General features: G+C 47.8%; 1 protein-coding gene across 7 annotated transcripts in view; it reads left to right on the top strand.

The window, feature by feature from the left end:
- The window catches only part of LOC309369918 (uncharacterized protein), a 456,081-nt gene that overhangs the window by 384,341 nt on the left and 48,734 nt on the right, over positions 1–23,006 (top strand). The window contains exons 6-7 of one of the 7 annotated variants that reach the window (XM_081911395.1): positions 17,148–17,266; positions 22,803–22,844. The exons of 4 other annotated variants lie outside the window; for them this stretch is intronic. In XM_081911395.1, coding sequence (XP_081767521.1) covers positions 17,148–17,266; positions 22,803–22,844 — 161 coding nt within the window. Of the gene's footprint in view, positions 1–14,976; positions 15,428–17,147; positions 17,267–22,802; positions 22,845–23,006 lie in introns of those variants that run through there. 2 more of the 7 variants (XR_014168271.1, XR_014168272.1) reach the window with 2 other exon arrangements.

Here is a 23,006-nt window from a genome sequence, read left to right as displayed (position 1 = left end):
CTGCCTGAAAACATATCTCGGTCTGTTCGGCCGCTGCTTACTGAGGGAATTTCGCCTTCTGGTCTCCCTTCTGTTCGTTCAACTACCTGTTAGTCAATTTCTCATCTGGGAGCAGCAGCGGCTGCCCTTCTCTCAATCTCTCTCTCTCCCCCCCGCCCCTCTTTTCTCAGTTCGTGTGAAACTGATCAAACTCGCAGCAAGATGCGAGATACTAATGGGCCGTCAACAGAGAAACAAAACACCTGTTTTCTGCCACTAGGGCGACCCTCAGTGTTTACACCAAGTGGCACATAGAATGCAACAGGATCCCGGTTTTTTAAAAAACCATCTCTGACGCTCCTCACTCCGGTATAGCTGCCCTTTTATATTAAAAGGGAAGGTGGATCTGAGAGGGACGCCGAAATACTTAGCTAGAGAATTCGGTTCAGCCCGCTCCAAAACCCAGTCTCAGGCTTGAGCCTATGCAATAAAATGCCACAGTCCAAATAAATCATGTCCCAAACATCCCAGTAGGGTTTACTTCCGAGTAAACCTATAGGATAGACCTACCTAAAGAAATATCTGGAGATTCAAGGTTGCAGCCCTAAGCACGTCTGCTAAGGAATCGCCCCACTAAAACAAACGGGGCTTACTTCGGAGTAAGGATGGTGTACATCAAGATCGAAGCCATTTTGGATTAAACACTAATTCTGAAGGAGTATATTGCACTAAACCTCACAATCAGGAGGGTTAAGATGGAGTTCCAAATTGCTTGTGGGTTTGACTTTCCCATCGCCTCCAAATATATCCTAGTCTGGGTGCGCGTTTTGGACCGAGCAGTGCGTGCTTGGATCGCCAACCTGTTTGGGAAAATAGCGACGGAGGGCAATAGACCAGCACCCCTCCCCCAATTCCCATCCACTGCCACCCCTTTAAATCTAACTGTGCTGAAAGGAGTTTATTTAGAAAACTTTTCCCCAACAAGCCTTGGGAACAATGCCGATCCTCCGCCTAGTCTTGTTGGTTCTCCCCCAAGCGTTCAACAATGCGCGCTTTGATGCGCTCCGGAGTTCACTCAGTAGGAGATTAAAGGGTGATGTATAGCATTCTTCTCCTCCAAGGGTGTAAAGAGCTGAGCTAAACAAGCGGCCAGAAGCGCCAGATAGAGCTCTCCGCCGAGCAAATCCATTGGATTTCCTTGGTGTTTTGCTTACCACTTCCAAACACACACAGTTTTACCCGGGGGTTGGTGGGACACTCTGCCCGCTTTCGCAAGGCTCCCTTGTCTCCATTTTAATTTGCAAAAACCGCCAAGTGTAGACTGGGTTGTTCCACACAAACGGACCTCCCCCCTTCCTCGTATGGCGCATCTTCCCGTTTATACTTGTCAATACTTTTATGGAAGGTAGGAAGTTTTCGGTTGCCCCCTTTTCAGGCATTTGGATTTGTGGAGAGGCGGCTAAACCCACTCGCAAGTTTTTGGGAAGCAACTCCTATTGATTTAAATGCTCTTCCAAGTAATATATTTAGGATTGGTGACTCAGACTGGAGACACATAGATTAGGCTCGCTTACTTGAAAGTAAATCTCACTGAAATCAGCCGGACTTGCTTCCAGGGAGGTGGCAAAGGCGTCGTTGCAAATAGGTATGCAAATTGCAAATTTGCATGACATTTCTTTTTTGCGCTCGCTGAAGAGGACTTCCCTCCCGGCCCCCACTTATCTCCCCGCCGCCACTTCCCCCTAAATTGTTGTGAGGTCTCTGCCGCCGTGCGAAGGGTTAATGATAACACAACAGGTACGGCTGTCCGCGAAGGGATACAGAGAGAGAGAGAGAGAGAGAGAGAGAGAGAGAGAGAGAGAGAGAGAGAGAGAGAGAGAGAGAGAGAGAGAAGCCGCTCAGCGCGATCTAAACAAAATGCTGCATAATCATTGAAATTGACATATTTGTACAGGCGAAACTGCAGTTGGTAGCTTCTTGGCGAGGACTTGTTTTGGCTGATTTCGTGTTTAGATGATCCCAGGATTGGGAGTTGTGGAAGCAGGAGGGAGAGCAGGGGCACTGCCTGCTGCCCCTCCCTCCACATAATGAGCTCATTTCCATATTTGCGCCTCCCGCAGCTGTGAGAAAATCTTTGCAGGGACTTTTAAACGTTCCGATACGTCCCAGCTCTCCTTCCGTCTCCCCGGTTACGGTGGCAACTCGAAGGAGAAGTAACCGATCTACTGATCGCTCCGCTGAAGCTCAAAGGGGAAAAGATATATGTTGATCTTGGCTGGCATGTCGCAAGCTGCTGCTGGGGTTTGGAGTGGGGAGAAACCAAACCGAGCCGCACGCAAGGAAATAACTCTTCTCTGCCTTCCTGGATTGCCAAACTCGCGTGCACTTTTCCCAGGGTCTTTGGGGTTTTCGCATTTCCTAGTCTCCCCCTTCCTTTCTCTCTCCCTCCCTCCCTCTCCTTTCCTGATTTCATCTCCCCAAAGTGTGTTCAAAAGAAGCAAATCAGCCGCTCCCCCCCCCAACAGATAACAAAAAGACCGGGATCACCCCTGGAGTGGTGGGTGGGTCCTTGGGTGACTTGCAGAAATGGGGCTCAGCTGGAGTTAGGAAAGGAAAGGGGTCACTCCAGAATTGCATTGCTATGATCTCAGGCGACAGCCTTGCTTGGATGGAGGTCCCACTGAATACTGGCGCTTACTACCGAGTAACCTGTCAGGCCCCGAAACCATAACTTCACTTTCAAGCGAGCCCCACTGGTTTAGAATCGAGGGCGAAATTCCAGAGGGACAGCTTCTCCCCCCTTCTTTCCATTAGCATAGCGGGATTATTGGGGGGGTTGGAGGGCCGTGGATATATACAAGTATAGTTGGGTTTAAAAGCAAAGGCATTGTAAAAGGAAAATGCAAGATACATCCAAAGTGAAGCCGTTTTTTAGGCTGAGGGAGTCTTCTGCAGAATTACTCCGGAGAAAATCCCATTCAACTCGGAGGGTATTTCCTTGCCAGTAAACGCGCTGAGCCTAAGTGCGCATTTATCTTCCACGCGACAACTGTGCGCCTGAAATTCGTGAAAGGTGAAAATGCTTCACTTCTACTAGATCTGGTTTCAGATGAATAGGTTTATTTATCTAGAACAGGCATGTCCAACTTTCAAGAGACTGAGATCTACTCCCACTATATATATAAAAACGGGCAGTGATCTACCAAAGTTGTTGAACTTTTTTGGGTGGGGTGGGGGAAGGGTCTCGAGATCTACCTGTTGGACATCCCTGATCTTGAAGATTTGTATCCTACCACTAGAGACACACAGGCGGGGAAAGGTCCCACGTACTATGTAATTCGAACCCCGGTTCATTTAAATTGCTTGGGTTTGGGCCGGTTTACATCTAGGACTTAATAAAGCATTGCATATGAGAATTGAGCCAACAACTTTCTGTGGCACTCAGGCAACTTTTAAGTCAGTTACGCAGTTCTGCGGTTAGGTGACATTTGCCACTGTCTTCCTTCCAAACAATTCCGTAGGGCTGTTTCAGTGGGGAGGTTCGCTAGACTGAGCCCAGGAAAAGCAAACCGCCTCGTCTGTATGAACCTTAGGCTAGCAGTCCAAAGGGGTTGTCCCATCAGCACACGCAGTTAAGCAGCAGTTTTTCCTTTTAAGCTGAGCTGGGCTTCAGCTCTCCAAAAGACTTCCTCCGGCTATGACATCATGGGGCTTACTTCGGTGTAAGCGGCCTGAGGTCTGCAGACCACACAGCCTCATTAAATCACTGGAGCGATATGGGCTCAGCCCCTAATTCTCTCTGGCCCTGATCAATTCAGCAGCAGGTCGGAGATGGGGTTCCTCCGGTTGGGACTCCTGGGGCGCTGTTGCACCCGGGGGCTTGGCCAGTTATTTCAAGGACACTGAGCCACAAGATTACTCCCACAGAGTCCATTTGCAGAAACGTATTGGTGTGTGTGTGTGTGTGTGTGTGTGTGTGTGTGTGTTCAGGGATTCTTCTTTCTTTCTTTTTTCCTTTTCAAAAAAAAAAAATCTCTTATCTGTAACAAGATGTATAAATATCATCAAAGGAAAGAAGCCCTGTAACTCTTGGGAGAAGCAAAGAGGAAGCATAAGCGGCTTTTTCGCCTGATGATTTGTAGCTCGGCGAGGGGCTCGGCGAGCAAACACGCTGCAGGTGCAGGCTGTAACATCGCCATCCGGACTTTTAATGTAGATTACTCTGCAACTTGTTTGATCGGTCCTTTGAACCCCCTTTACAATTGCCTGTGACGAAACGCCAGGCTGGTTCTCCCCCCTCCCTCCCTCCTCTCTCTCTCTCTTTCTTTGAATAAGGCCTTGAGGGTAAGTCCTCAGGGCTTTGAAAGATTTCCAGTCCCCCCCCCCTTTTTAAAGTTAGATTAACTCCCCCAACCCAAACTCTGCTCAACTTTAGAACCTAGGTCCGTCTGTCACTTTCGAGTCTTCAAAGGGCGTATTTTCAAGCGAAGATCGTTCCTCAGCCTGCAACTTCATTTAAGCCCAAAAAACTTTCCTCTCTTAAGACCCCTTCCTCTCGCCCTTGCTCAAAATTAACCCCATCCCAAATGCATTTCAATGGAGCTAAAGCCTACACTAATTTCAATGCAGTTGATTTCCATATAAGTACACTTATCACTGGGGAATAAGGACACAAACACACAGATATGAAGGCTGCAGCTTTGGGGAAGAGGAAGAACCCTTGAACTCAACGGGGCGCCCTTCAGAATCAGCATACGTAGGATCGGGCTGCGACATAACAATGGACTGCTGGAGAACCTTTTGTGGGTCTATTTCACATGCAAAATTCTCATGTAAGAGTGAATTCGGGTTGTAGCCTCTAACCGCGAGAGATACTGGGGGACCCCATCCTTACTTAGACCACAACAAGAAACTGTATAGAGGGAACCTTTCCTTCGTGAGGGAATGTGTCCTATCCACAATGCAGGATTAAGTACAGTGGTACCTCGGGTTACATGCGCTTCAGGTTGCATACGCTTCAGGTTACAGACTCTGCTAACCCAGAAATAGTACCTCAGGTTAAGAACTTTGCTTCAGGATGAGAACAGAAATCATGTTCGGGCAGCGCAGCAGCAGCGGGAGGCCCCATTAGCTAAAGTGGTGCTTCAGGTTAAGAACAGTTTCAGGTTAAGAACGGACTTCCGGAACGAATTAAGTACTTAACCCAAGGTACCACTGTATTTGGATAAAAGCTGCTGCGTTTGGGTGTTTATTTGGAAACAAGCTCCCTTGGAATAAACGGGCCGTGACGCTTGCTCAGATGGGGCTACTTGCACCTGAACATTTTTTTACCTGGGAAACGAAGTTGGGGTGGGGGACAGCTTCCAGATACACAAGTGCCTTCTATTCCTAAATGGACTATGTGGAAGTAACAGGCTGCAGTCATAACGGGATGTGGGTGCAGCAGGTGCAATCATAGAGTTAGGCGCCACAACCTTGCTGCTGCTGCTGCTGCTACTGCCTCTTTCTCTGTAGTCAGCTTCATGTCACCGCCTTAAATGAGCTTTTACTTCACATGGCAGTTACGTAGTGCATTCAGACATTTCTTCAGTTTAAAGTTGTCCTTTCCAACGCCATTGCGTGTTGGCTTGCAGGAGCTGTAGGTAGCGTGAGATCACTTATTTTAATGAAAGCGGAGTTAATTTTCTTCGAGTCCTTGTGCACCAAATTTCAACACAGGAAGCATGTACGGGATATAACATGTATCGCAACCCACAAGCCATTCACACTTCAGCCTTCGTATTTAAGTGGATTTGATGTCCACGGGACTAAATTCGAATCCACAACCAGTTTAGCCGAGTTAGGAATCGGCATATGCTTGGGAATCGAAACCGGAAGGTCCTTATTGTGCTGTATAAGACATTTTAAGCTGCTGTCCTGGTTTTAAAGTTATTTCGTCCCACTAAGGTAAATCTGCTAAAAACGTTAAAACTTCTGTTTAATTCTGTCGAGCGCCTCCCCCACCCGGACCCATTCTTTGCTGTGAGACAAGCGGGTGTGTTGGGGCAACATATCTGGACTTAAGGATGCGATTCGCAAACGTGTTAAGACGCAGAAGTTGGATGTGATCAGGCTTTGTGTCCCGCCTGCAAATACTTGCCCGCCTCTGTCCCTCCAGCACTACTGCGAATCCGGTTGGAAGACACGGGGATCTCTAGGTCACCACCGACTCCGGAATGAAACGCAGGAGTTAAGTCAGACTGTAGGACTAACGCCGTAATGCCAGTTTGTACAAGTTGATGGAGGCTAAACTGAAATAAACTGCAAGCACAGCATGATCCAGAAAGCTATTTAGGCTGAAGGAGTTGGGATTCAACCTATAGAGATTGCGACCCTATTGAACACATGGATGTGGCAGCAACAGGGAACTTCCGGTGGCATCGAAGTTACGTTTTACTCGGAGGAGACCCCTTGAAGTTAATGACGCTCACTTGCTCATGTTCATTAATTTCAATGGGTCTACTCGGAGTAAAACATCAGAATCCCACTTGGAATGTCGAGTCCGGTGTAGTGTATGATCCCGGTGCCAGCTCACTTTCATTCATAGGAGCCAACTCCTAGGGACTGTGGGGACTTCGACCACCCCACAAGAAAGTATTTGCGGGGGCCGGGCCCCCACAAAGTTGATGGGCATTCCCATTCAAATGAGGTGTGTGTGCACTGCGTCACATGATCGATTACGTGGGTGGGGCTTACCTGGGCCCCCACAATATTTTATTCAAGTTGGCACCCCTGCTTAAATTCAATGACGTCATCACAACCTGGGAGAAAAGTAGCTCAGATATTAGTCTGAATAAAAAGGTACGCTTCACTGTGTGACTTCCGGAGCAAGGGACCTCTGCATCCTTACTGGATCGAAAGCCCCACAGATTTCATGGGGGCTGGAACTGGTGTATGGAAAATTGCCGAATTCTGTCTTCTTGATGTTTCCCGGGACTGAGGGATGTGTGGCTGCAATCTCAGGCGTGCTTACCCAGGACTAAGCCACTTAGATCAGTGAACACGGACAGGATCGGGCTAGGTTTTTATCGCCGGGACGTTCGTAGCAACAGAATCGAAGGAATGCTGCCCCATAAAGCTACGCCAGAGGAACAGCAGGGCTTCAGGAAGCCTGGAATGCCCCGTCCTCTCTTCTGCCCGAGGAGCTGACTGCGCCCCACCCCTTCAGATTTGCTTGATCCGGCTTACCAGCCCCCTCCCCCCAATAACCATTGAACTCTTTGCCCCTTCCAAACTTGCACAAGCGGCGCTTTGTTTCCATCAAAATAAACTCGGGCGAATCAATCTCTCCCTATCAAACCAGGGATTTGAATTAAAGGCCCATTGGGGACACTTGAGGCGACAAAGGGTTACACATAAATAAATGCCACATTTGCCTATTGCAAAAAGTTTATCTCTGGCCCTTTCTGGCGCACAACAGGGGGAAGCCGGGGGCGGGGAGATGGACCCTCGTTTATTATCCAGCTGTAGGCGGAATGGAAGGAGACCCTCCTCCCACTTTCCTCTATTTGGTCAACAGCAACCGTCTTTGTTCGCCAGATCTCTTCCCCAATTTTAAACTTCACTTGTCCATCCCACGTTTGTTTGTTAATGACGCGATTACCATCTGGCTCGTCCTACTTTCCAGAAGATATAAATCTTCGCCTCTCCCCTTCCCCCATTGCTCTCCATCCTCCCTCTTAAAAAAAAGAAAGAAAAAGTTTAATTCTCTTCCCCCTCCTGCCGCCGCCGCCGCCGCCGCCCATTATCGTTTAAGTACTACTATAGCCAGAAGAAAAATACGCTCTCAAGGCTGCGAATTCTTCAGTACGGTCTCAAGTCGGGGCCAAGTAATGTCACCACCTGCCCCTATAAAGGGGGTCTGCCAATTTCACATCCAAACCAAAACGACGCCAAAGAAACAACTCTCAGCACAGCCCAGGAGGATTTTTTTCAGTACCCCCTCCCCCCGTGTGATCTAAGACTCTGTGGGATTCCGGTTGAGGAAAGAAACGGAGCAGGTTATGTGCAGCGATGGCACTTGACCCGATCGAATCCGCTTATAGTGGGATGAACCACAGAATCGTAGAATTGCAGCGCTGGAGGGCACCCCAAAGGTCATCCAGTCCACCCCCTTGCAATGAATCAATCACAACTAAAGAATCCTTGATAGAAGTCCATCCACCCTCTGAACTTCAGTTCCTTTCTCCATTCCTCCACTCCGGATTCTGCCCTTTCCAACCTATTGGGAAGCAGATTCCAGGATGCCTAGGGATACGAACCCTTCAGTTATCCCCCAAATTTCCCCGTGATGCGCTTCTCGACCGCATGTTCCCCTTTTGGGGCTACTTCCTTTAAGCGAGGACACTGGGTGCACCTTTCCTCCAGGCGTGATCCGGCAAAATTTGAGCTCCCCCCAGCCTTTTCTAAACTAAGGCAAGTGTGTGCTTTGAGAGAATAAAAGGGCTGGGGCGGGGGGAGCGAGAAGTTGGCTTGTGTCGCGGTTCCACAATGACCAGTTTATTCATTGCCTCCAACCCGAGTGAAAGAAAAGGCCAGGAAGGAATCTAATCTCCCAGAAGCCCCCGAGGAAGTCCAGCCATTTCAATTCAAAACTACCAAGGCTGGGAGTTTACTCTGGAAGAAAAGTACCGTGGGGTTTCCGCCGGGTTTCATCCCGGATCAACCCGGTGTTAAATTTGAAACAGAGTGCGCTTCTGTTTAGCAGGGTTCATGGGCGTAGCCAGGATTTTTGTTCAGGGTGGGGGCAGGACTTGGTTAGGGGGGAACAGGACTTTTGTTAGGGGGGCAGAGCCGACGTGATTGGTCAGCTAGTTAAAATTTCTATTGTTTTACTTGATCTAGGGGGGCAACTGCCTCCCCCTTGGCTACGCCCATGACAGGATTACTGCGATGCAAGGCAGGCTTTGTGGAATATATCGCCCCTCTACCACCACCCCGCTTTCTCTATCAGGCTTCCGCGCTAGATTCCTCTAGAATCTGCTGCAAAGAACTCTCCCCCCCCCCCCCGCCACAGCCGCCGCTCCATCGTCCCCTTGTGTACGCACTGTCAGAAATAAGTTAGGATAATATGCACTAAATATTATTATTTCCACGCTGAGTAGCTGATGGGTAAGAGAGAATCTCCCTCCTCCCACTGCTTCCCCAAAGAGCAGCCAAAGAAAAGAAAGCAGCCCTTTTAGAATTCAAGGAATAAACGCGAGGATTGTGCAGGCACGCGCACATACGCGCGCGCGCACACACACATATATACTCCAGCCTCCTCCACAATTCATCTGATATAAATAATTAAGAAAACGCACTCACTTCAGTCTTCGTTTCTAATTGTGTGACCTAGCTAAGGAAAGGGAGCCCTTAAACAGTGATTAATTAATATAACACTGGAGTAAGCTGTTTCCTTGCAAAGGATGCTTCTTTTACTGCATGCAAACACCCCCTCGTAGATTATAAAGTGAATGTCCAGCTCAACTTTCCCTAAAACCAGAGCATGTAAGCTTTGGAATCACACAAAATTCTTTTCGGAGGGGAATGGGAGATGCGAAGAGAAAGAACTGCTAATGACAAACGCACATCTTTTAGACACTCCAGGAAAAGAGTGGAGGAAAACCCCCACAAAAGTTCTCTGCAAAGGGCAGCAAACTAAGCTAGTTGCCTGCTTGTGTTATTGTCTGTCTGAACTGACCCAAAACACTCATTTGAGAAATAGCTGCCTTTTCCTTTTCCACTGACAAAGAATGCTGAGTAACTCCAAAGTCTGCATATTCCCTGGACAAAAGCAATCAATTATGCTGTTGTCTGGAAACAACCCAATTCACCGCTATACAGAACTGATTATAAAATAAATGTCATACTGTCTTTTATTGGTGCAAGTTCGTGTAAACTTTAGAGTTACCACTGATTTGCTTTTCTTCAAAAGGTGAAGGAATTGATGTCTTTAGTATGTTTAGCCCTGAAATGCATACCTTTTCTCCAAACGTAATACCTAAATGGGAAGATGCCATGGACCGGCTAGTCTGCTGGCGGCAGATTCTCCATAAAGAGACAAATGCACTCTGCACATGCTCAAATTAACATATTATTTCCCAGCTTCCCGGGACTAGCCTTTGCATATTAATATAGCGGCACCCGTCTGCATGATTTATTTTATTTTATTTTTACAAAAAAGGAGAGGACAGGTCCATTACAGTAAGAAATAAAATAAAATAAAATAGAGATGACGGGGCCCCCTGAAATTTGATATAGAAGGACGGCCAAGAAATGCTGAGGAAATTGAGGCAGGAATTATCATCATCATCATCATCATCATTCATTGAAACTTGGAGTACCTGCTGAAAGGTAGTCCCCCCGCCCATGCCAACGCGATTAAGGCCAGGGCGAGACCCTCCCTTCTGAAACCAACAAGTAAAAAACGCTTTGTGCATATTTTGTTTCTTTACGCGTGAGATAGATAGATAGATGATAGATAGATCGATATGTCCTCAGAGTTGTTCAGAACAAATTGCGGAGGTCCCCAACTTCCAGGAGGGTGCACTTTTAATCACTAATCATTAAAATAGTTATGTTAAATATACTCAATTACATGCATGACTTCCTCCACCCCACCCCCGACGGGTCTTTCTATTCTCCCAGCTGCTCCCGTATTCCTTGACTATAGACACCAGAGGAGCGGCGGGGGTAGGGTTGGGACACCCTCGATTATAGCGAATCTATACATTTCTGGGGATTTCATCAGCCTAATTAAGGCTTTCCGTGTGGTCCACGGACCTGAATGGGCCTTTTACTATTTACTTTGAGCCAGGAGGGGAGAGAGAGTGGTGGAATGCAGCCGGAGAGGGAGGGAGGGAACGAGGGTGCGGGGCTTGGAATTATCTTTCCGATGTTGACCCGGAGAGGTAGCTAGCTGTCTCTGTAGGTGTGTCAATTTAGTGTTAAAGTAGGGAAAATAGCAGGGGGAGAAAAATAAACCAAACCGGAAATAATTCCAAACAAACAGAGACACAAACACCAAGCGGGAGTCAGCGATAATCGCCTGGAGAAGGCATATAAGGAGGGCGATGCGCCCTCTCCGAGGATTTTAGTCCGGTGCCTAACAAGCGAATCGGGCCGTGGGAAAACACTATTTACAGATTGATCCAGGCGGAATAATGGAAAAGTTGCAAGCGGGCGACCGAAGTTGTCGCCGTAACTCCTCAACTATGGGCCTCCTTGGTTTCCTTAAGCGATTCTGAGTGGCCGAGCTTCTCTGGGTTCACTGCGATGGGACGGGTGGTGTCTTTTGACATGTTAAAAACAAAATCTATTTCAGTAAATCCATTTTAGTAGAGAGTATCAAAACGTCGAGGGTTGTCCGTCTAAATAGGAAAACACAGACAATCCCTAAACTGTCTGATGCATAAGGGAAAAGCTCCCAGGGAGACCTGGTCATAGAGATCAATCTATCCCATAATGTTTGGCATGTATTTCTATTTGGTTTTCTTCCCCCTGGAGCCAGATCTGGATTCTGCTTCAGGTTGATCGATTAGCAGACTGACGTGGCAATAAAGGAAATTTTCGTTGATGAATTCGTTCCTGTTTATGAAGATGCTATCTCTATATCCGCCCGAGGTATTCTTTACAAAGATAGCTACAATATACGTGTTTTTATACGAAGATAATTATCTTCTAATCAGTCTCTCGCTAATCTCGCCGACATCCCGATCCAAAACGCAGTTTACACGGCAGCAAACCCCGCTGATTTCAAGATAATCTCCTGGCAATTAACTGGCATTTAGGAGATCAGATATCCTAACTTGGAACATTCAAATAAATAGTCCGAGAATAATCAGAGAATAAAAATAATAGCAGGAAACAGATTTGCACTTCGTGCAATTCCTGTCTTCACAAGAGATGGACATAATAGAATGTGTGAAAGAGATTCAGTTGTTCATCCATTTATTCAGACAGACAGAATTACATTAGCCTTGCAGATTCTCTGTGAAAGGACTTTCCTCTGGAAATTCTCCTGCCCAATCTAGGCCCACTGAAATAAACGCGAGTTGCGCAAAATGCAGAAGATCTTTCTATCTAGATTCTGCCATAAATCTTTGGGTATTCCCTAGATTAATTTGATGTTATATATATACACGGCTTATACAACACTCTTGCTTTTGTCAAAAGTATTTTGCTCTCCTGCTCAAACACAGGTCAGTCCAACGAAAAGAGCCCCACCACCACACATGCAATATTAGAATTTAAGGCGATTTATGCCCAAATCTTACAAACCTTTTACTTGCAAGAAAACCCCACTGAGAACCAACAGGCTGGTTTCTCAAGGAAATGTCTCTAAGTGCTCACTGATTTGGGGGTAGATGGAGAAAGACGACCGACCAGATAAATCCTTCAGCTTCACCATCAGGGCTGACAAAGTGGATTAAGTTTTTCCACTCCCCCTGCTTTTTAACTTTAACGCGCAAAACTATATATTTTTTTCCAAAAGAAACGGTCTGAAATATTGCCTTCTATTTGCCCCCGGCCTGTTTAAATAAGAGCCTCCAAAGGAAGAAGGGGCGAAAATGCTAGTTGCGGCTTACAGAGACACCTGTTGTGGAGAGGGGAAGAGAAAGATAGGCGGCTAAAACGTGATCCTAAACGCCTTTAGCTGAAATTAACTTTTACTGAAATCAAGACGCTTCCTTCCACAGGAAACGTTGTGTTTAGGATCTGGTTGTCAAAGAATTTGGTCAGATAAGCTCGTCGAGAGGAAAAGAGACGGGGGGGGGCTGGGAGAGGGACGTGGAAATGTCTCCAAAGGGAAATAATATTTTATTCCTTTGTGAACTTGTTGATACGGGCGGGGTGTTCTTTCCTCCCGCCCCGCCCGGGCCAGCCAGTTCTCTTGCCCCGCAGTGGGCGAGTCTGGCTGGCTTGCTTGCAAAGGGAAGACCTGAGATCCGAAACCAAATAACCATTTGGGATCTATAGGGATTTCTTGCTAATTTGGCTAGGACAGCCGTCGGTGGGGAAATTGTGGGGAAACCCAGCCAGATGGATAAATAATGAATTATTATTATTTCCCATCTTTACAGAAAATTTAGTCCTTTAGGGCGACAGGAATGAGAAACAAGCGGGCACCAGAATCCTATAAATAGAGGCGAGGCAGATTTCAATCTCTTTTTCTGAATTAATTGCCTGAACTGGAGTGGGATCCGAATCTATTAAAAGTACTGGGGGGCTTGGAAATCTGCTTTGATCAGCAAATTGCAGATAAAATACTTATCTACTTATCTAAAATACTTATCTACAAAGCAGTGGACAGCGCTTAACACTTGAATAGCAAGTTTGTAGATAGACCTCCAATCTTATTCAACAGAAGCACCTGAATTATAACTGAGTCATAGTCAACGGGATATACTGCTGCAGAAACGTGTTTAGAATTGGCCTGTATGGACGCTGTTCTTCAAACGGTACTGCTGCCACTTCTTTTCAAGGAAAAATCCGATCCTAAATATGTCAATAGGGAACTTGTGGTACTTTCTTCCTAGTTAAGAAGGCCACAATCCGGCGCGCCTTTACTTGAGTCTCAATGGGGTTGATCTTCTGCGTAAATACGCATAGGACTGATAGGAATAATTAGGCAGAGGCGTTGGCTATAAACGTGTTTACTTGGGAGTTGCAACCATTAAATCCAATGAAGCCTACTTCCAAGTAAGCATGGTTAGGAACCCAGATATCTGAAATAACTAGAATTGTGGACTTGGAAAGGGACCCCAAGGGCCATCTAGTCCACTCTCCTAGATCATACGTGAGAGATGACCATCCTTCTATAGGTGAAATAAGCCAAGAACCTCGGAGCAACTCAGGAGCAATCCTCCCGTCCATTTATCCAGAGTGCCCTTGAAATGTCTGGTGAAGTTGGGTGTCCCAGTGCAAGGCTTCAACTCTGAACACACTTATTATGCAGTAAATCCCCACCAAACTCGATAAATACGCTCAAAATCCAAATGTACATATCTCTCACATGCAAGTGCACAGATTTAAGTAACCTGTGTGGCCCAAGCCGTCAAAGGGTACGAAGTATAGCAAAGGGGCGGATCTTCCCTGTGCCATATTGGATGTGTGTGTGTGCTAATAGATGCGCCATAGCTGTGCGAAACTTTTATGTGCTCCTAAAGCCCCCGGCGTTCTTCGTGACCCGTGAATCCTCCTAGACATAAGTGTCGGCTGCCTAAGAACTGGCCGGGATGATGCTCCAAGGAAAAGCGAAGCGAAGCGACGAGAGAGAGAGAAAGAGGAGGGAGGGGAGTTCTCAGGGCATTGAAATCTGGGGAGACTGAGTCGTCTTTGCCCAGAATAGTAAGTAAGGCAAGTTCACACGACGATCGAGTAACCGAGAGAACAAGAGGCCCATTTTAATCAGGTGGTTATCTCTCTCCGAGGTGGAGATCAGAGCTCCGTCCCTCCTGGCCCTGCCATTGTGTCCCCCCTGCTGGAAATGACAGCTCCTTCAGAAATAAGCAACTTTGTCCCTGGATGGGATTTCACCTCTCTTGCACTACACATGTCCCCATTGTCATTTTACAGCTCTGGCGAATCCTCTAAATTATAGAAGGGTCTAAGCTCGGCCTCATTAAATCCCTCTTTTTCTTTTTTGTGGGGGGGGGGGAGGGGGAGAGCCTCAAGGTTGGCAGAGTATATTACTGTAAGCCGAGGGAGAGACTTGAATCTTATCCAGAAGGGGATTGAAGGAGCTGTGGTACTTAAGAGCACTCTTCCGCGCGCCCGTGGACGGGCGTGCACACAGTCGCCTGATTAGTTTTCTATGTATATGTTATACAGTGTGTATATATATAATGGGCGCCTGCGCGCGCGCGCTCACACACTCACTTCTGGACAGTTCTAATCTGATAAACGCGCAACAGTTTCCCTCTGTCAGAATCAAAGGATCAACTGCAACGCAATTTCTTCATTCTTTTCCTTCAGGTTCCTATTGTTCAGGCAACACTCAAATAAAGATATGATCAAATGAAGCTGCAGTTCCACCAAAGGGAAGCTGCCCTTTCATCTGACAGAGTTTCCTAATTTGAAGTTAAAAAGGGAAGTGCAGCCATCTATCCTTTGCAAGATTTCTCTTCAGGCACAACGTGCTTGGATCCTTTTAAAAAAATATTAATATGAGGGTATTTCATATTCATTTGGAGTTTTAGCCTCCTCAGCCCATCCATCCAGAAAACACAGCAGGGAAACGCTAAACTGATGAACAATATAAGAGACATTCGGTCCCTTCCCCTCCGTGTGAAGCGGGAGACAAAGATTGTGCCACCGGTGGCAACTCAGGATAAGTCGACGCCTTGTCTGCCACATCAAGTGACGGCCAGCACGCGTGAAAGGACCCTCGTAGATCAAACACCACAAATAACTTCAAAACGCAATGGTTGTATTTTTTTTCTATTGAGTCAGTCAGTCAGTGATGCGACGATGGGGCAGAGCTCCTGCGCATGGATGTGTGAAACCTCTCGGGCTCGGCCTTTGGCGAGGCTCCCGCAGAAAGGACGGGAGGAATCACTGATCCAAGGTTCCAATGGAGCTCACGGAGGACGTCTTTAAGAAGCCAGCCTTGTCTAAGTGCATAATAGTTGGACCCCTCAATCAGATATTTTAAGCCCCGACGTTTAAACATTTTTAGTGCTATATAGGAGCATTTGACACTTTGTCGGGAAAATACTCAGAGATCCAGCGCAGATGCTGAACTACTGGGGAAATACCCTCGCGTGAGCAACCAACCCTCCTTCAGGAGAACGTCTCCTTCTGCTCTATGGAGAGCCCTGCAGCAGACCCAGGCAATGAGATTATCCAATAGTTGTAACTCCCGGCATCGGCATTAGCCAATCCAGTTCCGGAAGTCCTTTCCCCGACCAATCAGAAACTCGGCTTTCCTGGCAGCCTTCTTTTCCTAGCCCCGGGTTCACTTCGTTTTTCATAAATTTATCATCGAACACGGGTGCTTTTAAATATTCAGAGAACAACAACAGCCAGGTGCCCGCTGAACGCTGCGCATTAACTATGAATTAACTAAGATCCCTTTCCACAAGCTAACCGGATCACGATTTCAAAGGCAGCAACCTTACACCGAAGCTGAAACATTCCCTTGCTAAGCCCTATACACGAACACGCTATTGCCGGTTTCTTATTCAAAATAAAGTTTAAAAAAAAGTCACTGCAAGTGACGTTGACAAATCATCCAAGAGTCATTAGCTGAAATCCAAATATTTTCGCATCTCTCCAACAATATTTATTCTGGAAGTTTAAAGTCGGCGGAATTTATTTCGAAGTATGTTGATTGGGCGCTGCGCATTTACTCTTGGAAGGCCCACTGATTTCTATCTAAGGCTTCGGTTTAATTGAATAGTAGGTCAAGCGGTCAGCTTCTCCCCTAAATCTTGGGACCGGGCGCGGGGCTAAAACCAACGCGAACTACACCTCCAAACGCTTTAAAGAATTTCTCCACTACTTCGCAGGGTTTTTATACCTTTAACTGCTGCGTGACAGGGATAAAGCCAACAGGTGCAGACTTCCCCACTACTGTAGCTTTAGCGTTGTTAATAAAAACTAGGCCATAGAATCGCTGCTCTTTTGCAAATGGTGGTTACATATTCCCCCCTGGGCTGATGCGCAAGGGTGGGGAGTTGCAATCCTATTTTAACACGCCCCCCATGAGGTCCTTTTCACACACTGGAAGCTCCTGGAAGCTGTATCTATATTGGATCACTGGTTCCAGGCAGTGGCGTAGCGTGGCTTGTCAGCACCCGGGGCAAGGCAAGTAATTTGCGCCCCCTAACCCGTGGATTTGCGCCCCCTAACCCTAACCCCCAGATGTTGCACCCGGTGCGGCCGGCCCCCCCTGCACCCCCCACGCTACGCCACTGGTTCCAGGATCCAGGTGTGGCCCACGGACTGCTCCTTCGATCTTTAGCAATCTTCTTTGACTTCGTTCTTGTAACTGTGCTAGAATCACAGCCTTACTTGGAAGTAAGTTCCATCAGAATCACTTCCGAAAACATGCATTTGCCATTGCGAGAGGAGGGGGAGGGGGAGGATCAGTTTTTGTTTTAAGTGGTGGTCTCACAATACTCCCCGTTGAACTTTCTGTCCAGGTTGCCAAACCATTTGGAGATGCAAGGAGCTCTTCAAGCCTTCGGCATGGAATTGAATCGAGACGTATTGGAGATGGCCTGGAGAACAGTGGAGCAGGATGACAACAGCAAACTTGGCGGTAAGGGATCAGCTCTCTCTCCCACCCCCCCTTCCCCAAATCGTGGAGCTGAAAATGTGCGCCCGAGGGAGAGGAATCTGAACAAAAATGCCAAACCGGAGCCCTTCAGACTCCTGGGTTGCTGCTGCCGCCACCCACTCCTCTGGCCCCCGCCCGTCTCTTCCCTCGCATCGTCTTAGTAGCCCAGGCTGCCCATCCCCAAACCTGAAGGTGCCAAATCACGTTACTGCTGGCGTCGGAAGCCCCTTTCGGATCCGTGACAGCTGAGCTCTCCTTATCGATTATGTGACAGTGCGCTTCATTGGCGCAGCCCCAGAAGCTCCCGTTTGGACAAGGAGAAGCGACTCCACTTCCTGTGGGCCCTGGAACCTGATCGATCAGATTTTAATGCGGAGAGACACTCCCGAGCCGGTCGCCGAACGGGTCCAGGCAGCGTCTGCTTCCCGCCTGACCTGGCCAGACAACCGCCTTGAAGCAAGAGGTCAAGGCGCCCGGAAAGACAAAAACCGTCTCGACTAAGCGCTGCCCAGGGGGTGTGGGTGGGGAGGCAGTAGGAGCAATCCGGACCCCATAGGTGTGAAGGGGAATATTCTCTGTGGCTTGGGTGTACCCGGGCACCACCCATAACACGCGTCCCCGAGGGCTGAAGATGGTTGCGCAGGCCTCAGTTGCCTACAGGGTGGCATTGGCCATATTTTGAAAGCAGGTTGGCGCTGGCGGCTCCATTCGGTAACGTTGATGCGGAAATCTCATCTCCTAGCATCTAATCCAGGCATAGGCAAACTCAGCCCTCCGGATGTTTTGGGACTACAACTCCCATCATCCCTAGCAGGAACAGTGGTCAGGGATGATGGGAATTGTAGTCCCAAAACATCTGGAGGGCCGAGTTTGCCTATGCCTGATCTAATCGCACCCTAGCAATTGGTTTCCAGTAACATTTTGAAGAGCAGCGCATCTGAGTAGGAAGGATGTTTTTCTGGAACTTGCCTTTTCGAAGCCTGATAGTTTCTAAGGTTTGTATGAGGTCTGCTCCCGCAACACACTGAACACAGATGCAAGTGGTCTGTAGACGCGTACAAGTGTTTGTGTGAAAGAACGTTCATTTGTTGATCTGTACAGTCCCGCTCTTTTGTCCACAGACTGTGCACTCTTGAACGTTACGTGTGAATCGCTGTACACGTGTGGAGCTCAACTCAATGACTTATATCCGGTTGATACATTCGCTGAAGGGAACCTGTGGGCATCCCTGTGCGTAGGTGTGCTTCTGCCTTTCCCTTTCCATAGGATGGGCAAACAGAGGGACCAAGCACTCGCAATGGCTCCCTCCTTCTTTCTCTACTGTACTGTATCTTGTTTCTCAAGTCTTTCCTGGCGAGACGGCGGACAAGATGGACCGAGCAAGATTTCAGCTAGATAATGGGACATGGGTTGACAAATATGATTGAGAAAATGGGGCACACACCTGCACGCACTTTTAAAAAGGGTGTTGGGAGCGAGTTACGAAAAGCAAGCGAAGCCCTATAAGTTCTTGGGGTGGGGACTCACAATCCACTGACTAGGGCCAAGCAAAGTCGAAGCGAGTTGTTTCAGGGCTGCAGGACATTCCGAGTTGGTGTTAAACAAGGAATTGCCCCGGCAAAGCGAAAAGCTTAGATGGCCAGTCGCTTTTGCAGCAGAATCCTGAACAATACACCTTATTGCAAGCCAGAGCTCCTTCAGGTGTATTTAAGACCTCGGCTTTAAGATGCTAACGTGCCCGGTCTACGTTTGCTGAGCTGGTTGGGTTCCAGTCTCGTGGGGTTTGTTCCCGAGTAAATATAGGGAAGATTCGTGTATAGGATTGTGGCGTCATTTTTGTCTAACGCCCTATTCCTATGTGTGTGAGAGAGGAAGGGAGAGAGAGCAAACGGAATACACAGACAAACTCGTTGATTTGGAAGTAAGTCCCGCTACATTCTGTGTCGTGTGGCATTAGTGATGTTATACGACACGTGTGCTCGCATACCAATTGTTTGGGCACTTGCACGTTTTACGTTTCATCCGTGTTCCACTCACGTCGTGGAATTGCGAAATATGCGTCTTAACTCTTTAGCAAGGCGCTTTAGGAGGGATCGCACCCTTCGGGACAGAGAATCGGTGACACTTGGATCCTAAATCCTATACAGTGGTACCTCGGGTTAAGTACTTAATTCGTTCCGGAGGTCAGTTCTTAACCTGAAACGGTTCTTAACCTGAAGCACCACTTTAGCTAATGGGGCCTGCTGCTGCCGCCGCGCCGCCGGAGCACGATTTCTGTTCTCATCCTGAAGCAAAGTTCTTAACCCGAGGTACTATTTCTGGGTTAGCATAGTCTGTAACCTGAAGCGCATGTAACCCGAGGTACCACTGTCCTTTTAAAAGCAATTCAGTTATTTCAGTGAAACTTACGTCCAAGTAATGGACATGGGGTGGGTGTCTATTGTTAATTCTGCTCAGAGTAAACCCATGACTAACTTAAACCCATTAATTTCAGGGAGGTCTTCTCCGAGCATGACTTTTAGGGTTGCTTCTGTGGCCGGGCATCCTTACCCATCAGACAGTCCCTGAGCTCAGCTGCGGCTTCCTCGGCCCCCTCCAGCTTGGGAGAGAAGCGCCCGGAGTCTGTTTTGCAGCGCCAACTCCCTGGGGCCGGAAGGGAGAGCCTCTCCCACCTCTCTCCTCCCTCCAACACGTGTCCCCAATGATATTATACCTCTGCGCAGATTTTCACTGTAAGCCCATCTTGGTTGAAAAGCCGGGGGCTGGAATGAAACAAATAAGCAAAGTCAACCAAGCTGAGAGTCGACTCCTAACCCTAAACACAAGGGCGTGGGGAGTTTTTCGCTGCGCCTTTGCGCACAACTGATCCGATGACTTTTGGTTTAAAAACGTATTTCTGCACTTCCGCGCTCTGCTACAAGGTGACCAGCATTAGGATGTTACGAATCACCTGCTTGTTAGTCAACAAGAAATTGGAGGGAGGGGAGGGGAGTGACCCACCCCAATTAAAAAGCGATTCGTTACCCAAAGGAAGCCCGCAGCCAACCTCTCTCCGTTTCCCCCCACGCTGAAGGCAGAGCCCCGACATTTTAAAAATGATTTTAATTAAGGTTGATGAGAAGACCAGATCTGCCTATGAGGTGAGGCCATTAATCCGGCTTCTGGAGCCGGGGGCTCCCCCGCAGAAGGTCTCCAAGTGGGGGGCGCCCCCCTGCCCGCCCGCCGCCTTCTCCTTCTCCCTTCCAGCCGAGGTTTCATTACTTGCCGTTAGTGCCTGAAAACAATGAAGGATGTCGAACTGGGCTTTTATTGATTATTTGTCACCCTGTATTTGTCAGTTTCAATCACTTTCCCCCCCTGAAGTTTTACTTACGGGCACTTGAGTTTTCGGATTAGCGCAGCTCTGAGGATTGAAGGGAGGGGGTTGCAATTATCCGCTGGCCTGCTCCCCCCCCCGAGAGAACAGGAGAGTGGTGAGAAACAAGGGGAGGGGAATCGAGGTAGGCGCAGGCATTAATGTACAGAAGCACTCATCGGTCCTCACTCAAAAGCGGAGGATTGCGGAGCCCAAAGGAGTTTGACCCTGCCTGGAAAGTATAATACCCAAGCGCGACCAAGAGGCGTTTGCTACTTTGCCCTGCGACTGGTCAGTTTATTCTCTCTAGCCCTACAGGGCATTGCTCAGTATGGTTTTCTCTCAGGGCCTGTTCGGCTCTAGTGTCTCCGTTTTCACTTGCCTGTATCTCTTTCGCTTTCAAAAGTGGGAGACTTTGGAACTGGGAGGTTAACTGGCCCCATGAAAACTGAAACGCTTGAAGCCCCCTTACCCCGTGCAGGGGTGCCAATTTGAATTAAATATTGGGGAGGCCCAGGTAAAACCCACCCTGCAGAATCCATCACAAGATGCTACACATGCACACCATTCAAATGGAAATGGCTTTCAGCTTGGGGGGGGGAGGCGACCCTGACCCAATTAAATATTTTAAGGGGGGGTGAAGGGACCTTGGTCCCTAGGAGTTGGCTCCTATGATGCCCACACTTGGCAAATAATATACAGTGGTACCTCGGGTTACAGATGCTTCAGGTTACAGACTCTGCTAACTCGGGTTAAGAACTTTGCTTCAGGATGAGAACAGAAATCACACGGCGGCAGCGCAGCAGCAGCAGGAGGTCCATTAGCTAAAGTGGTGCTCCAGGTTAAGAACAGTTTCAGGTTAAGAACGGACCTTCGGAATGAATTAAGTACGTAACCAGAGGTACTACTGTACACACACACACACAAACTTTCCACAGAGCTTATTTTAGAAATGCATGAACAACTCTATGCATGTCTACTGAGAAGTGAGCTCCACTCAGTGAGTCTTACTCCTAGGTAAAGGTGTATAGGTTTGCAGTGTCGGGAGACTGCCTTCACATGAAAAATAAAAATTGTCCTTGGGATGGCTACTATTACTATCATCAGCATTAGCATAAATAGTAGTAGTAGCAGTAGTATTTCTAGTTCTGCCACATGATAAGAATATCAAGTGTTACTCTCCTGTAGTCCGCAATTGGATCAAATTCAGTTTGTTTCAGTGATTCCTCCTCATCCTTTGGGGGAGGTGGAAGCGAGAGATAATTTCATGCTCTTGAGAAATTTGCCAACAAACCAGTCTCTGACTGTGTTGGAAAGCAAGCCCCTCTATTCATTAGGACATTTCCCCAGGTAAATGTGCAGATACAGTAGCTGTATACCAGGGATGCGGCGCTCTAGATATTGCTGGACTGCAGTTCTCATCATCCTTCACCATTGGCCATGCCGGCTGGGGCTGATGGGAATTGGAGTTCAGCAACAGCCAGAGGACCATAAGCTCCCCAACCCTGCTACAGTATAAACAAAAGCAAGTCTGCAGCTCTTTCTAAGGACACTGGGTAAAGGTAAAGGGACCTCTGACCATTAGGTCCAGTCGTGGCCGACTGGGGTTGCGGCGCTCATCTCGCTTTACTGGCCGAGGGAGCCAGTGTACAGCTTCTGGGGTCATGTGGCCAGCATGACTAAGCCACTTCTTGCAAACCAGAGCAGCGCACAGAAATGCCGTTTACCTTCCCGCCGGAGTGGGACCTATTTATCTACTTGCACTTTGACGTGTTTTCGAACTGCTAGGTTGGCAGGAGCAGGGACCGAGCGACGGGAGCTCACCCGGTCGCGGGGATTCAAACCGCTGACCTTCTGATCAGCAAGCCCTAGGCTCTGTGGTTTAACCCACAGCGCCACCTGCGTCTCTCTAAGGACACTGAGTAGTAAGGCCTATTAAATACAGCAGGTAGTATTTCCAAGGATTGGGTTGGATTTAAAGTTGGATTCAAAGTGAAAGCATTCTGATTCACATCGCACGTAGGCCAAATTCTTGAAAGAAGTTTTAGTCCCCAAATGGCACTGAATTGTTTTCAAATCTAAATACTTAATCTGAACTAGTTTGAGCTGAGGTGCCAGGAAAGTCATGTATAATCCAGTAAATTTGATTTAATTCTGTTGTAGATGCTGCTGCTCTGTTGGTTGGCATCAGCACAGCTAACTCAGGTCAGTTCCAGTGTTTGTACTATGCTGTTAGGCTACCTGAGCCAACATAGTTTTCAGAAAAAAATCATTGAGAGTATATATCATTGTAAAGTTAGCTGGGATGAGATTTCATTGCAATCTGATTTTGATCTCAAAGTCCCATAGATTTCCATGGGAGACAGA

Source organism: Podarcis melisellensis, assembly GCF_964234715.1.
Source record: "Podarcis melisellensis genome assembly, chromosome: 5".
In the NCBI taxonomy this organism is placed as follows: domain Eukaryota; kingdom Metazoa; phylum Chordata; class Lepidosauria; order Squamata; family Lacertidae; genus Podarcis; species Podarcis melisellensis.
Note: the sequence above shows the minus strand (reverse complement) of the source record. Positions and strands in the feature narration are given on the sequence as shown.